Source organism: Hemiscyllium ocellatum, chromosome 12 (assembly GCF_020745735.1).
Source record: "Hemiscyllium ocellatum isolate sHemOce1 chromosome 12, sHemOce1.pat.X.cur, whole genome shotgun sequence".
NCBI classification, from domain to species: Eukaryota; Metazoa; Chordata; class Chondrichthyes; order Orectolobiformes; family Hemiscylliidae; genus Hemiscyllium; species Hemiscyllium ocellatum.
In genome coordinates this window covers 68,999,359-69,016,139 of record NC_083412.1, presented here as the reverse complement: position 1 = coordinate 69,016,139, position 16,781 = coordinate 68,999,359, and the positions used below count along the sequence as shown (strand labels likewise).

The following is a 16,781-nucleotide window of genomic DNA, read 5'->3' as shown; positions in this document are numbered from 1 at the left end:
ATGAATCTACCGTGCCTGCCTCTACTACCTCTGTTGGCAACGCGTTCCAGACACCAACCACCCTCTGTGTAAAGTACTTGCCATGTATATCCCCCTTAAACTTTTCACATCTCACCTTGAACGCGTTACCTCTCATTACTGAATCCTTCACCCTGGGCAAAAGCTTGTCTCTATCAACCCTGTCTATACTGTTCATGATTTTACAAAACTCACTTAGGTCCCCCCTTAGTCTCCTTTTTTCTAATGAGAACAAACCTAACCTACTCAATCTTTCTTCAAAGCAAGCACCTTCCATACCAGACAACATCCTCGTAAACCTTCTTTGCACCCTCTCCAAAGCATCCACATCCTTTTGGTAATGTGCTGACCAAAACTGTACACAGTATTCTAAATGCAGCTGAACCAATGTCTTGTACAATGTTACATGACCTGCCAGCTCTTACACTCAACACCCCATCCGATAAAGGCAAGCATACCATATGCCTTCTTGACCACTCTATCCACCAGTGCAGCAACCTTCAGGGTACAATGGACCTGCACTCCCAGATCTCTCTGCTCATCAACTTTTTCCAAGACTCTTCCATTTACTGTATAATTCACTCTAGAATTAGACTTCCCAATATGCATCACATTTGCCTGGATTGAACTCCATCCATGATTTCTCCGCCCAACTCTCCAGTCTATCTATATTCTCCTGTATTCTTTGACAGTCCCTTATGCTTTATACTTCTCCACCAAATGCAAATGTGTTGCTGGTCAAAGCACAGCAGGCCAGGCAGCATCTCAGGAATAGAGAATTCGACGTTTCGAGCATAATGCTCGAAACGTCGAATTCTCTATTCCTGAGATGCTGCCTGGCCTGCTGTGCTTTGACCAGCAACACATTTGCAGCTACTTCTCCACCAATCTTCATGTCATCTACAAAATTGCTGATCATACCAACTGTCCTCATCCTGATCATTTATGTATATCACAGACAACAGTGGCCCCAGCACTGACCCCTGTGGAACACCACTGGTCACCTTTCTCCATTTCGAGAAACTCCCTTCAACTACTACTCTCTGTCTCCTGTTGCTCAACCAGTTCTTCATCCACCTAGCTAGAACACCCTGCACACCATGTGACTTCACTTTCTTCATTCATTTACCATGGGGAACCCTATCAAACATCTTACTAAAGTCCATGTATATGCCTTTCCTTCATCTATCAACTTGGTCATTTCCTCAAAGAACTGTATAAAGTTGGTAAGGCACGATCTCCCCTGCACAAAACCATGTTGCCTATCACTGATTAGCCCATTCCTTTCCAAATATAAATAGATCATAACCCTCAGTATCTTCTCCTGTAACTTTCCCACCACTGACGTCAGGCTCACTGGTCTGTAGTTACCCTTAATATCCCTACTACCCTTCTTGTACAGGGGGACAACATGAGCAATCTTCCAGTCCTTTGTCACCTCACCTGAGTTTAAGGATGCCACAAGGATATCTGTCACGGCCACAGCTATTTCCTCTCTCACCTTCCTCTGAACCTGGGATAGATCCCATCCGATCCTGGGAATTTGTCCACCTTAATAACCTCTAGCCTACTCAATACATCTTCCCTACTTATGTCAACGTGATCCAGACTATATAAACTTCTATCTCTAATCTCAACATTCATCATGTCCCTCTCCTCGGTGAACACTGATGCAAAATAATCATTCAGAATCTCACCCATTCTCTCAGATTCGACACACAGCCTTCCTTCATTATCCTTTAGTGAAGCAATCCTTTCTCTAGCTACCCGCTTACTTCTTATATAAGAATAAAAGGCTTTGGGATTCTGCTCACTAAAGCTATTTCATGACCCCTTTTAGCCCACTTGGTTCCTTGTTTAAGACTTGTCCTACTCTTCCGATATTCCTCCAGAGCCCATTCTGTTCTTAGCTGCCTAGGCCTTATGTTCGCTTCCCTTTTCCTCTTGACTAGTCGTACGATTTCTCCTGTCATCCATGGTTCACAAATCTTGTCTTTCCTATCCTTTGCTTTCAATGGGACATGCCTATCCTGCACTATCTTTAACCTACCTTTGAAAGCCTCCCACATATCAAATGTGGACTTCCCTTCAAATAGCTGTATCCAATCCATATTTCCCAGCTCCTGCCTAATTTTGATACAATTGGCCTTGGCCCAATTTAGTATTCTTCTCTTAGGACCACTCTCATCTTTGTCTACGAGTATTCTAAAACTTGCAGAATTGTGGTCACTATTCCCAAAGGAATCCCCCACCACAACTTCTACCACTTGGTCTGGCACATTCCCCATTACGAGGTCCAATATGGCTCCCTTCCCTCATCAGACTATTGACATACTGCTCTAGAAAATTCTCGTGGATGCTTCTTACAAATTCTGTCCTCTCCAGACCTCTGATGCTAAGTGTATCCCAGTCAATGTTGGGAAAATTAAAATCTCCAATTGCCACTACCCTGTTGTGTCTACATATTCCCATAATCTGTTTACCTATTCGTTCTTCTATCTTATGCTCAATGTTGGGAGGCCTGTAATACAGCCCCAACAATGTAAGTGCACTCTTCTTACTTCTGAGCTCCACATATAATACCTCACTACTCAAGTCGTCCATAGTGTCCTCCTTTAGCATAACTGTAATATCATCCCTGACCAGCAATGCAACTCCACCACCACCCCCTCCCCCCTCACATGTTCATCCTGCCTGTTTTTCTCATTTCTACGCTAGCTAGCACGTGGCACTGGTAATAATCCCGAGATCACTACCTTTGAGATCCTCCTTTTTAACTTCTCTCCTAACTCCCTGAATTGTGCTTCCAGAACCTCATTTCATTTTTTACTTATATCGTTGGTGCCTTTATACAGAAGACAACTGGCTGTTTACCCTCCCCTTTTAAAATGCTCTGCAACTGATCGGTGACATGCCTGACCTGAGCACCTGGTCATTTGGGCACCTACCATTTGGGGGTCCCGTCTTCGGCCCCAGAACCACCTATCTACTCCCCTTACAATAGAATCCCCTATGACTACGGCCCTATGAGTTATTTTCCCGCCTTTCTGAACAGTTGTGCCCACCACGGTGCCATGATCTTGGTAACTGCTATCCTCGCTGGTAAACCATCTCTCCCAACAGTATCCAGAACGGTATACCTGTTTTGGAGGGAGATGACCGCAGGGGACACCTGCACTGCCTTCCTACTCTTTTTCTGTCTTTTGGTCACTCATTCACTCTCCCTCGGCATTTCTAACCTGCGGTGCTCCACAGTGAATCCATCTGCATCTCCAGAGCAGTCATGCAATCAAACAGGAGCTGCAGCAGGACACACTTCTTGCAAGTGCAAGAGTCAGGAACGTCAACTACTTTCCTAAGCTCCCACATCAAGCAAGAGGCACCATGCCACGGGTCTGAGGTCCCCTGCCATTGTAAGCCTGAGCTTTATATCAACTAACTAAAACCAAATAATGCACTTAAATATATGAAAGAAAATAAAGAGAAAAAAAAGCCTTACCTTACAGAGTCTTTTTCTTCTGGTTAGAGGAGTGTGGGGGTGGTAGGCAGATACTACACGCGTAGTATCTTGGCTTTAGCTGCTGCCCAAATATACACTAATTCCTTACCTTCTGGCATCCTCCTGGTCTCCATGTCATGTCTGCTCTATCTCCCACTGCTCCTGAACAGGAAAAAATCCTTTCTAGACAGTCATAAATCCTATCTCTTATAATCCTTTCCAACACAACTGAAGGTAGGCTTACTGGTCTATAATTGCCAGCGTTGTCTCTACTCCCCTTCTTGAACAAGGGGACAACATTTGCTATCCTCCAGTCTTGTGGCAGTATTCCTGTTGACAATGGTGACATAAAGATCAAAGCCAAAAGCTCTGCAATCTCCTCCCTACCTTCCCAGAGAACCGAGGGTAAATCCCATCCACGAGAAAGTGAGGACAGCAGATGTTGGAGATCAGAGCTGAAAATGTATTACTGGAAAAGCGCAGCAGGTCAGGCAGAATCCAAGAAGCAGGAGAATCGACGTTTTGGGCATGAGCCCTTCTTCAGGAAGAAGAAGAAGTCCTGAAGAAAGGCTCATGCCTGAAACATCGATTCTCCTGCTCCTCGGATGCTGCCTGACCTGCTGCGCTTTTCCAGCAACACATTTTCAGCTCTAAACCCCATCCATCCCAGGGGACTTATCTAGTTTCACACTTTCCAGAATTGCTAACATCGCTTCCTTATGAACCTCAATCCTGTATAGTCTATTATCCTGTATCTCAGCGCTCTCCTTGACAATATTGTCTTTTTCCTTTGGGAACACTGATGAAAAATATCTATCTCTTCGGACTTGACACATACTTCCCTCTACTGTCCTTGACAGGCCCTAATCTTACTCTAGTCAATTTTTTATTGCTGACATACCGATGGAAATTTTAGGGTTTTTCCTGATTCTACCTGCCAAAGACTTCTAATGTCCCCCCCCTCACTCACTTTAGCTCTCTCTTTACATCCTTCCTGGCTAACTTGTAATACTCATGCACCCTAACTGTGCCTTCAAGTCTCATCTTTACAGAATCCTGCTTCCTCCTCTTGACAAGCAATTCAACTTCTTTAGCAAGCCACAGATCCCTTGCTTGACCACTTCCTCCCTGCCTGACAGGTACATAATTATCAAGGACACGCAGTAGTTATTCCTTGAACAAGTTCCACATTTCAATTGTGCCCATTCCCTGCAATTTCCTTCCCCATTCTATGCATTTTAAATCTTGCCTAATTGCATCATAATTGCCTTTCCCCAGCTATAATTCTTGTCCTGCGTTACATACCTACCCCTATCCATCACTAAAGTAATCACCAAAATGCTCAGCTCCCTCCAAACCTAAAACCTGGCCAGGTTTATTAGCCAGTACCAAATCCAATGTGGTCTTGCCTCTTATTAGCCTCTCTATATACTGTGTCAGGAAACATTGGATAAAAACTGACCTATCTAAGGTACTCGAACTATAGCATTTATAGTCAATATTTGGGAAGCTGACATCCCTATAACAACTACTCTGTTACTTTCGCTTCTATCCAGAATCATCTTTGCAATCCTTTCCTCTACATGTCTGGAACTTTTCAGGAGGCCTATAGAAAACTCCCAACAGGGTGACCTCTCCTTTCCTGGTTCTAACCTCCCCCCTTACTACCTCAGTAGATGAGTCCTCATCAAACATCTTTTCTGCCACTGTAATACAATCCTTGACTAATAATGCCACACCTCCCCTTCCTTTAGCACCTTCCCTGTTCTTATTGAAACATCAAAACCAGTAATCTGCAATAACCACTCCTGTCACTGCTCTACCCATGTCTTTGAAATGGCCACAACATCGAAGTCCTAGGTACCAACCCATGCTGTAAGTTCAGCCACCTTTTTCTGAATGCTTCTGACATTGAAACTGACACATTTCAAGCCACCTTCTTGCCTGCCGGTACACTCCTGTGACCTTGAAACCTTATTCATAACCTCACTGCTCTCAACCTCCTGTACACTGAAGCTACAATTCAGGTTCCCATTGCCCCCTGCTGAATTAGTTTAAACCTACTCAAAGAGCATTAGCAACCCCCCGCCAAGGATATTGGTACCTCCTCTGGTTCAGGTGTAGACCATCCTGTTTGTAGGCGTCCCACCTACCCCAGAATGAGACACAATTATCCAGGTATCTGAATCCCTCATCGTGTACCATCCTTGTAGCTACAATTCAACTGCTCTCTCTCCCTATTCCTCGCCTTGCTAGCACATGGCGCGGATAACAACCAGAGATAACAACAATGTTTGTTCTCGCAATAAGTTTCCACCCTCGTTCCTTGAATTTCTGCCTTACATCCCCATCCCATTTCCTCCCTATGTCGTTAGTACCTATGTGGACCACGACTTGGGGCTGCTCCCCCTCTCCCTTAAAGATCCTGAAAACATAATTCAAAACATTATGGACCCTAGCACCTGGGCAGTGATATACCAAACTTGAATCTCTCTCTTTCCCACAGAATCTCCTTTCTGACCCCCTTAACTATGGACTAATGACTAATGCACTACTTCTCTCCCCCCTTCCCTTCTGAGCAACAGGAACAGACTCTGTGCCAGAGGCCTGTTCCTCATGGCTTTCCCTAGTAAGTGGTGTGTCCCCTTCCAGCAGTATCCAACACAGTATACTAGTTATTGAGGGGAACTGCCTCAGGGGATCCCTGTGTGGTCTGCCCATTAACTTTCCATTCCCTGAGTGTACCCCAACTACCTTTTTCCTGTATCTGATGTGTGACTAACTTCCTGTAACTCCTCTCAATTACCCCCTCAGCCTCCCGAATGATCCAAAGTTCATCCAGTTCCAGTTCCTTAACACGGCTTCCGAAGAGCTGGATTTGGGTGCAAGTCCCACAGATGAAGTCAGCAGGGACCCTAGTGGTGACCACTACCTCCCACATTCTACATAATGAGAGTGCAGCTGCTTAATATCCATACTCACTGTTCTGAATTCCCAAAGAGACTATCAAAAAAATAGTAACCTTACCAAATCAGTGCACAGAGCCTTTTGTTTTGGTTGGAGGAGGAGGATTGACGAGAGACACTGCCTAAGTAGTGTTCTGGGTAAAACAACCGCCTAAACATGTTACCTCACTTACCAGCCATCCCATGCCTGCTCCTGCTCAGCATGCACTCTGCCTCTTCACAAGATTAATTTACCTTCCCAGCAGTCCCCTGGTCCTCACTCTCACCATTCTTGCTGCAAACATGGAGGCCGCTGACTCAAGGTAAGTTTTTATATGATTCATTTACCTTCTCAGTTACTGGGAATTGCTAATAGAACACAGTAGAGATACATAGGCTTTGGTTAGGAGAAAAGAGTGAGGATGGGTTCACAGGTCGTTGCCAGGTTAACAGAGTTGGGAACGTCTGTTTACTGTAACAGTGCATGTAATGAAAACTATTGCTATTTGGTTACTTGTTTCCTGATTGAAATGCATTTCAGCACACCAGACATTTTACTTTGTACTCCATTCAGTCTGGTACAACTGTCCTTTCACAAATGCAGACTGTGTGCTCCATCTTACAATTATGAGGATTTGGACTGGGATGGACAAAGTCAGAAATCACATGACACTGTGCTATAGTCCAACAGGTTCATTTGAAACTGCAAGATTTCTAACTGATTAAAGACTTAATAGCCATCTAGATTTGTTCAATACATTCGCAGAAGCTGTATAATCCTTTGACCATTTACTATAAATTTTGTGTCACTTACTAGCTGCCTACATAAGGAGCGGGGGCTCCAAAAGCTTATGGTTTCAAATGAACCTATTAGACTATAGGAGAAAGTGAGGACTGCAGATGCTGGAGATCAGAGCTGAAAATGTGTTGCTGGAAAAGTGCAGCAGGTCAGGCAGCATCCAAGGAGCAGGAGAATCAACGTTTTGGGCATGAACCCTTCTTCAGGAAGAAGAAGAAGTCCTGAAGAAGGGCTCATGCCCAAAAAGTGGATTCTCCTGCTCCTTGGATGCTGCCTGACCTGCTGCACTTTTCCAGCAACTCATTTTCAGCCCTATTAGACTATAACCCGGTGTGATTTTTGGCTTTGTCCATCTTACTCATGTAAATACAGCCATAAACGTAAGACATTTTTCTCTCAGTATACAAATCTGATTCAGCAAAGTCAATGGAAGGGAAGCTCATGCTGGAATTATAATGGGCAGCTGATCAGCTGCAGCCCATTTCTTGCACTCTGTCTGAAGTTGAAATGAAAGTTCAGCAGGTCCAAATCTAATAATATGGAATGAATTGTTGTAGCTTCCATATTCATTTTGGTTTAGGCCGCTCCCCCTCTCCCTACCTCTCCCTCACCCTTGATGTTTTCCATTGCCCTTCATGGTCTTTGCATGTATATCATTCAATTTGAAAATATGGGTGATTTACTAATGGCAGTCAGTAGTTGGGGAAAAACATAATACTGGGGTGATTTGAGGATAGGAAAACAAATATTCAGACGTGTGTGAGAGCACTTTTGGATTCAGAAAAGACATAAATTGGTGCAGTTTAGAAGGCTCTTGTAGTGTAGTGGTAGTGTCCCTATCTCTAACCAAGGACACCTAGGTTCAAGTCTTACCAGTCTGGCAAAATATCTCTGAAGGAATTGATCAGGAACTATATGGAATGCTGTAGTTCAGAATTTTCTGAGTAAAAGTGGGATTCTCTTTCAGTTCACAATTTCAAACCACAAATTGAAATATATAAAAACCACCAAAATAATCAAGACTTCAGTTTTGTGATATGCAAAATAGTATGTGTAGTAATAAGTGTTTAATGTGTACTGAATTGGAACAGAATTGGTCAGACCTGAATCCATCATGTTCACACATTTATGCTAGATTAGTCCTACTTGCTGTATATAAGCAAAAAGACCAAAATGCTACTTTACACAGAAATTAAATTATATTTTACTCAAAAAAATGCTACAGACCCCTGCCTATTTGTATTAAGGGATTATTCCATCATCTCCTTATTTATCTTTCCTCTAATATACCAAATCTTTAGTGTAATTGTCAATGACTTTTAATTATCTTACTTGTATGGGGAGAAGGCTGGACCATTATGTACATTGGTGATCTGGGCAATATGGGCTTCTTGATGTTGACACTACTGTAGATATAAATATATCAAAAGTTAAATCATTATAATAATGTCATGATTAATAATACAATTTTAGTGCAAAAGTATTATCCATTTTAGTTTAGTTTTAGACACACGCACTAGACGTTTTCAAGTAAGTGAAGCAATGTACTTCATTTGTGGTACATTTTGATAAAACTGCAATATTTTTATGTTTTCCAAAGAAGAAAAAACTTACAACATATCAGTTGAAGTAAAGGCAGTAAAGCTAATGGATAGAGTGAAAAGTGAAAGGAAAAATAGATTGGAAATATTGACATACTGAGAAGAGATAGATTATTAGGTCCAGAGGCCTAGAGTTCCAGGTTGTGAAAGGACATTGGGGTTGATAAATAGAAAAGGCTTCCTGTAAACTTCCTAGATATAGGGAGGGTACCAGCCAATTAGAAAGTGGCAATGTGACACCTCTATTCAAAAAGAGTCTCAGGCATTCCCAATAACTACAGGTCAGTCAGTAGAAAATAAGTTTTTAGACAATTTCAAAGGGAAATCAGATATTAATTGGATCTCCAATCCAAATTAGTTTCTTGTTAATGGTAACACCCAGGCTACTGAAAGTGCAAGGTTCAGTAGTAGTAAAGCAATTGAACATCCTGAGATAATACGTTTTCATTAATTGGAAATGGTCATTGTCCAGTACTTGTATTACCTGCCACTTATCAACACAAATCTGGATATTATCTAGGTTTTTGCTAAGTATGGACACAAACTGCTTCATTATATGACAAGTCATGAACACTGTGCAATCATAGTGAACATCTCCATTTCAAACCTTATGTTGGACGGAGGATTATTGATAATATAATTGAGGATGGTTTGGCCTTGAATAGTGCCTTGAAGAATCCTTACAAACATGTCCTTAGGCTGTGCTGATTGACTGATCCCCAAGCCATCTTCCTTTGCACTAGGTATGATTCTGAACCACTGAGAAATTGCACCTGATTGCCAACGACTTTGTATTTAATGTCATATTTGAATGTTCCCTTGATGTCAAAGACAGGCAGTCTCACTTCACCTCTGGAGTTTATTTCTTTTCAGCATGTTAGGACTAAGTTTGAAATGAGATCAGGGAATCCAAATTCATTTCAGTGAGCAGATTATTCCTGTTTATAGCACAACTAAAGACACTTTCTATTTTGTTGATGATTGAGAGCACACCAATGGGGTGGTAATTTATCCGATTGGATTTGTCCTACTTTGAATGGACAGGACATTCTGGGCAATTTGTCATATTGTTGACTCGATGCCAGTGTTGCAGCTATAACTGGAGCCGCTTGGCAGTGACTTGACTGGTTTGGAGCACAGTTCTTCCGTACTGTTGTAGGATAATGTTCAATATTCAATGCCTTGAGTCATTTATATTGGGATTTGTGATATCCAGGACCGAAGGAGGAGGCTAGATGCATCATTCACATGGCACTTCTGGCTGAAGAAAGATGTCAGTGCTTCAGAGATGACTTTTGCATTAATATGTGGGATTCTCACACTATTAAGGAAGGGAATATTTTTGGCCCATGTTAGATATTTAATTGTCTACCACCATTCATGAATGGATGGGGCAGGACAATGAGGGTGAGTGTCCTTGAGAGAATGCAGGGAAGATTGGCCAGAAATTCAGTTTTAAGATCAAGTTGGAGAAGCTGGAGTTGAACTTCTTGGAGCAAAACAGATTGAAGGGAACTTTGATAGAGATCAAGCATATTAATGACTGGTTTAGAAAACATAAAAATCACACAACATCAGGTAATAGTCCAACAGGTTATTTGGATGTACAAGCTTTCGGAGCGCTGCTCTTTTGTCATATTTAACATTCCCTCGCTCTGCCACCAGTGTGCACTGTGTAGTTATACAGAATGCACTGCAGCAACTTGCCAAGACTTCAACGACAGCATCTTCCAAATCTGTGACTACTGCCATGTAGAAAGACAATGGTTCATTTGAACAACACCAGATACAAATTCAAGACACATATCATTCTGACTTGGAACCATATCCCTGTTCCCTCATCATCACCGGGTCAAAATCTTAGAATTTTATCTTGAAAAACACAAGGGCAATTCAGGTTGGGCACTAAATGTTGGACATGATGGAAATGCTCACATCCCATGGATACATTATTGACAATTACCATTCTGAGTCTGAAATGTCAGGCAATTTTAAGGCCATTGCTTAGTCTCCAATGAGGAATATCTCAACTTTCTCAGAGGATAGTCTCTGATAATTCGTTACTCAATTTCCATTCTTTTTTACAGTGAAAATGCATCTGAATTTTCTTAAATTAATGAAAGCTATTTATCAATGTACCACCAGAGGTTGTAAGCACTGTTATTTTCAAGAAAGTACTTCAAGTTCAACTTTTTAAATGATTTTCCCATGTTAAGGAGGCTGGTTCGATATTTGGTGTCTTTGTTGTAATCTGAGTCAGAAAGAAAATGCAGAAAACAGTTACAAATAAAAAAAACATTAATTGATGTACCTTTGGAAAAAATGGTTCTCTTCTCCAATTAAGAGATTTTTCACAAAACCTCCTTTTAGATGGTTGATACGAGCAGAGCAGGGAAGCTTCTTTGGTTTGTAACAGAACCAGGGCTCCCCAGTCCTGGGATCAGTAAAGTTACAGAGTGGCTCAGTCTGAGGCAAATATAGATTACACACAGTGGTCTCTGAAACACCCTGATATTTGAAGGTACTTTTTAAATACACTCTCTCTGGCTGTTCCTCACGTAGTCTTTTAAGTGTTTGGATCCCTTCACTGGGATGAACTAATAAAACAGAAACTTCAACTTTCCCCGGCCAAGATAAGTTAAAATTGATATAGTAAGTTCCATTTTCATTGTCTATAACAGTTCCTGCTGAACCAGCTTTTAAAGCTGGGGTGTGGATCCGAGCTTGGAGATAGTCACCCCCATATCGCTTTGGGTGACCATCAAAATCACTCATCTGCAGCATCACTTGTAACTGATCTCCCACATAGAAAGTCTTTGCAGAATTTAAAATTACAAAGTGACAATGTGCTGGGTTGCTGCTTTTCTGAAAAGGCACAGCAGAGTTGGGGGATTTAGGCCATTTGATCATTTTCATAAGGTACATTCCCTCTGACCTTTCTTCAGGGGTGAAGCTGTGAATCTGGTAGCCACATTGTATCAGCCTGTCTGTCCAATGGGGATTCTTTGTTTCCACTTTCTGCATCATGGTGTGATTAAATTTTGGAACTGGATATCTTCTCCAATACGATGCAGATCCAATAATTGCAGTTTTATTGTACTAGGACAAAAGCAAATCATTTTTCATGCATAATTGAGAATTCTTCAAAATAGCACTATCTTAATTAAAGGGTTATTTAATTAAATGCAACAGTGGTCATTTATTAATTTACATACTGCAACTGAGCTCAGGAGAGGAAACAGGTCATCAGAAAGTCTAACCCTTGACTCCCAGACAGTGCAATGATCTTCTCCTGCAAGTGACCAGGCCAGGAAAGTTCCCAGTTTAATTCCCGGACTGTTCTGAGTTGATTTCCGCACTGCTGAGATAGTGAGGGGAAAATGCCCAGTCAGTTTGTGTTCCCAATTCTCACATTGCAGTGACACTCGTTGGAAGAACCTAGGATGAGGCATAGGATGGGGAACAGACCTGGTCTTCTGTTTGAGGCTCTGCTTCAGGTCAGGTGACTTGTAAGTGAAGGTACTTGATCTGTCTGTAGAATTGCATCTCAGCAGGATTAGTTCTCATAACTTCAGTAATAATTAGATTAGATTAGACTTACAGTGTGGAAACAGGCCCTTCGGCCCAACAAGTCCACACCGACCCGCCGAAGCGCAACCCACCCATACCCCTACATTTACCCCTTACTTAACACTACGGGCAATTTAGCTTGGCCAATTCACCTGACCCGCACATCCTTGGACTGTGGGAGGAAACCGGAGCACCCGGAGGAAACCCACGCAGACACGGGGAGAACGTGCAAACTCCACACAGTCAGTCGCCTGAGTCGGGAATTGAACCCGGGTCTACAGGCGCTGTGAGGCAGCAGTGCTAACCACTGTGCCACCGTGCCGCCCACAAATCTCAAGACATTTCATATAGCCACTTCTCAATTGATGCATATCCTTTATAAGTGTAAGAGTTTCTGTCTATCATGTTCGATAAACACCAAGAACTTTGCCACCAGTGAACAATAGCAGCCTGTTCATGTCATAATCAAAAGACAAACAGGCAGATTGTTGATTTGTGAACTCAGGAATAAAAGAATGACGAGAATGATGAGAGTTAAATTAGGGCCAATCAAGGATAATAGTGGGAAGTTGTGTGTGGAGTCAGAGGAGATAGGGAAGCACTAAATAAATATTTTTCGATAGTGTTCACTATAGAAAATGAAAATGTTGGCGAGGAAGATTCAGAGATTCTTGCATCTAGACTAGAAGAGATTGAGCTGCAAATGTGTTGCTGGTCAAAGCACAGCAGGCCAGGCAGCATCTCAGGAATAGAGAATTCGACGTTTCGAGCATAAGCCCTTCATCAGGAATAAGGAAGAGATTGAGGTTCACAAGAAATTCTGCAGAGTGTGAAAATACACAAGTCCCCTGGGCCGGATGGGATCTATCCTAGGATCCTCTGGGAAGCAAGGGAAGAGATTGCCGAGCCTTTGGCATTGATCTTCCAATCATCATAGTCTACAGGAATAGTGCCTGAGGACTGGAGGATAGTAAATGTGGTTCCCTTGTTCAAAAAGGGTAGTAGAGACAACCCTGGTAATTACAGACCAGTGAGTCTCACTTCAGTTGTTGGTAAAGTGTTGGAAAAGATTATGAGAGATAGGATTTATAACCATCTAGAAAAGAATAATCTGATCAAGGAGAGTCAGCATGGTTTTATGAAGGGTAGGTCGTGCCTAACGAATCTTATTGACTTTATTGACAAAGGGACCAAACAAGTAGATGAGAGTAAACCAGTTGATGTGGTGTATATGGATTTCAGCAAGGCGTTTGATAAGGTTCCCCACAGTAGTCTATTATACAAAATGTGGAGGAATGGGATTGTGGGAGACATTGCAGTTTGGATCAGTAATTGGCTTGCTGAAAGAAAACAGAGGGTTGTAGTTGATGGAACATGTTCATCTTGGTGTCCAGTTACTAGCGGCGTACTGCAGGAGTCGGTGTTGGGTCCACTGCTGTTCGTCATTTTTATAAATGACCTGGGTGAGGGCTTAGAAGGGTGGGTTAGTAAAGTTGCGGACGACACTAAGGTTGGTGGAGTTGTGGATAGTGATGAAGGATGTAGTAGGTTGTAGAGAGACATAGATAAGATGCAGAGCTGGGCTGAGAGGTGGCAAAGGGAGTTTAATGTGGACAAGTGTGAGGTGATACACTTTGGACAGAGTAATCGGAATGCAAAGTACTGGGCTAATGGTAAGATTCTTAGGAGTGCAGATGAGCAGAGAGATCTCGGTGTCCATGTACACAGATCCCTGAAAGTTGCCACCCAGATTGACAGCGTTGTTAAGAAGGCATACAGTGTTTTGGCCTTTATTAATAGAGGGATTGAGTTGCGGAACAAGGAGGTTATGCTGCAGCTGTACAAAGCTCTGGCATGACCACACTTGGAGTATTGTGTACAGTTCTGGTCACCGCATTATAAGAAGGACGTGGAAGCTTTGGAAAGGGTGCAGGGGAGATTTACTAGGATGTTGCCTGGTATGGAAGGGATGTCTTACAAGGAAAGGCTGAGGGCCTTGAGGTTGTTCTCGTTAGAGAGAAGAAGATTGAGAGGTGACTTAATAGAAACATACAAGATAATGTCTGATCTTAAAGTAAGATAAAAGGCCGGGCCGAAGGGCCTGTACTGTGCTGTAATGCTCTATGTTCTATATGTTCTATAATCAGAGGGTTAGATAGGGTGGACAGGGAGAGCCTTCTTCCAAGAATGGGAACGGCAAACACGAGGGGACACAACTTTAGAGTGAGGGGAGATAGGTATAAGACAGATGTCAGAGGTAGTGTCTTTACTCAGAGAGTAGAAAGGGTATGGAATGCTTTGCCTGCAACGGTAGTAGGTTCGCCAAGTTTAAGTGCAATTAAGTCATCATTGGACAGGCATATGGACACACACGGAATAGTGTAGGTGGGATGGGCTTCAGATTAGTATGACAGGACAGTGCAACATCGAGGGCCGAAGGGCCTGTACTGCGCTGTAATGTTCTATGTTCTATGTTCCAGTCAGTTGGTATAACATCTGTTGTTTGATACAATGCATTTCCGTTTCATTGTTTACATTTTATAACTGGAGAAAAGGGAATCAAAGGCAATCAGGTCAGCATTGGATGTTTATTTAGAGAGAATTGTGTTAAAGTGTTTGGGGAAATGTCGAAGACTGGCGCGATGATGCTCATTTGAACAGCCAGTGCAGATACGATGGGCCAAATGGTCTCCTGTGTTGCAAACATTCTGTAATACAATTCCAAAAAGATACATGAGTGTAGCCTAATGCCTGGCAGGCTCTTGTGATATACGTGTGGCTTTTTTAGATGGAGAGGCAAGACAATTCAAGAGGGCGGTGCTGAGTTAGAGGGTTTTATCTGGGATGAGGTGGGAGTTTTAGATGGACAGGAGGGACATTTCAAGAGATGGAGGCCCTCGTGAGGTTAATGGAGAAGATGTTTCTCTTTCTGAGAAAACTCATTGACCTATTACTTCCATTTTGACTTCAGAGCTGATAGTCCAGGGATCAGTTCACTCGAGAACAATTTGTCTCCCAACAGCAAAAGCTCATTTAGTTCAGTCTAGGGAATAGGTCACTTCAGTAGTAATGATTTTCTAGCCAATGTCATCTCTAGATCAGGAGAATTCAAAATAGAAATCTTTGTGTTCTTCAAAATGAAAAGGTTTAGGCTATCAAACCTGTGAGAGTTTCATGCAATTAGAGTCACAAAAGAATTGTAAACTTCAGTCTACTGTTCCACAAAAAGAAAATGGAAGAGTCACTAAAGTAGAAACTTAAAGAGTTGAGACAAGAGTATAATTTTGATGGACTTGAGTTTCTGATGGCATTGGAAGAAATGTTGAAACATTGTTTTGATGTTTGTATTAAGAGTCTTCTACAATAATGTCTCCATTCATATTTCTTGGTTCGTTTTAACATTCCCTCTGTGGAATAACACTAGTTAGCATGCCATTTGTCAAGTAAGATTTAATTCTTGGATCTAACTTGCCCATTATTACCATTAGCTGGCAGCATAATCAGGAACAATGTGGCCTAAATTAGGAGAAGTCTTTACAATAATTGAACAAATTTGTTACATAGAGCCAATTTTGTCCTAATAGTTTGTTAAAAGTGAAGTTGCCAAAGGCCAAATAACACCCAGTGAAGCAAAAATCAGAGAAATTTTAGAGTTTATTATGTCGAAGAATGGGAAGTTCATCTTACATTTCAGCAAAATTCTTAAAAGTTTGCTGAAGAAAAGCAAGAAATATGAACAGGTCAAAGAATGTCAGAGGGTCAGAGAAAGCTTTACTACCCACACTGAATTCCATGGTGTCAAAGTATGTGGAGAAACTGAAATTACAAAAGTTTGGTGTAAAACAGAAAGTGCTGGAAATACTCAACAGATGCCACAGACTCTGCGCAGAGAGAAACAAAGTTAATGTTTCACTTGGAACATGCCTCTTCTGCAAGATACTGATCTTGCCTTGTGGTTATCCAGTTTACACCAGCTATGCAAACCACACTCGATCTTTTCAATTCTATGTGCAACTTTATCCCTTCTTGAGTATTGCCAGAACTGAATTCATACCAACTTATCCCTCGTTAGTCGTAGGTTTTACTTCCCTTATATGCTGAAAGACCGTTTGCTAAGCACTTCCCATGCCTATGTTGCCATGCACTTCTCTCAAAAAGTTACAGTCGGTTAGGAAATCCAACACTGGAAAAATTGCACCAGCTCAGCATTCTATAAAATATGGTAATGATTGTTTGAAAACAAAGACCACCACAACATAATGAGAAGGGTCACCAGATCCAAAATGTTAACTCTGATTTCCCTTCACAAATGCTGCCAGACATACTGAGCTTTTCCAGCAACTTCTTTT

At 42.0% G+C, this 16,781-nt stretch overlaps 1 protein-coding gene across 5 annotated transcripts in view; it reads right to left on the bottom strand.

The window, feature by feature from the left end:
• Positions 1-16,781, bottom strand: part of LOC132820818 (NXPE family member 3-like) — a 94,209-nt gene that overhangs the window by 33,315 nt on the left and 44,113 nt on the right. For 4 of the 5 annotated variants that reach the window (XM_060833146.1, XM_060833147.1, XM_060833149.1 and 1 more), the window contains 2 exons: positions 11,174-11,961; positions 8,594-8,667 (listed from right to left, as the gene is read on the bottom strand). In XM_060833146.1, the coding sequence (XP_060689129.1) occupies positions 8,594-8,667; positions 11,174-11,961 (862 nt within the window). The remainder of the gene's footprint in view (positions 1-8,593; positions 8,668-11,173; positions 11,962-16,781) is intronic. The other variant, XM_060833150.1, reaches the window with a different exon arrangement.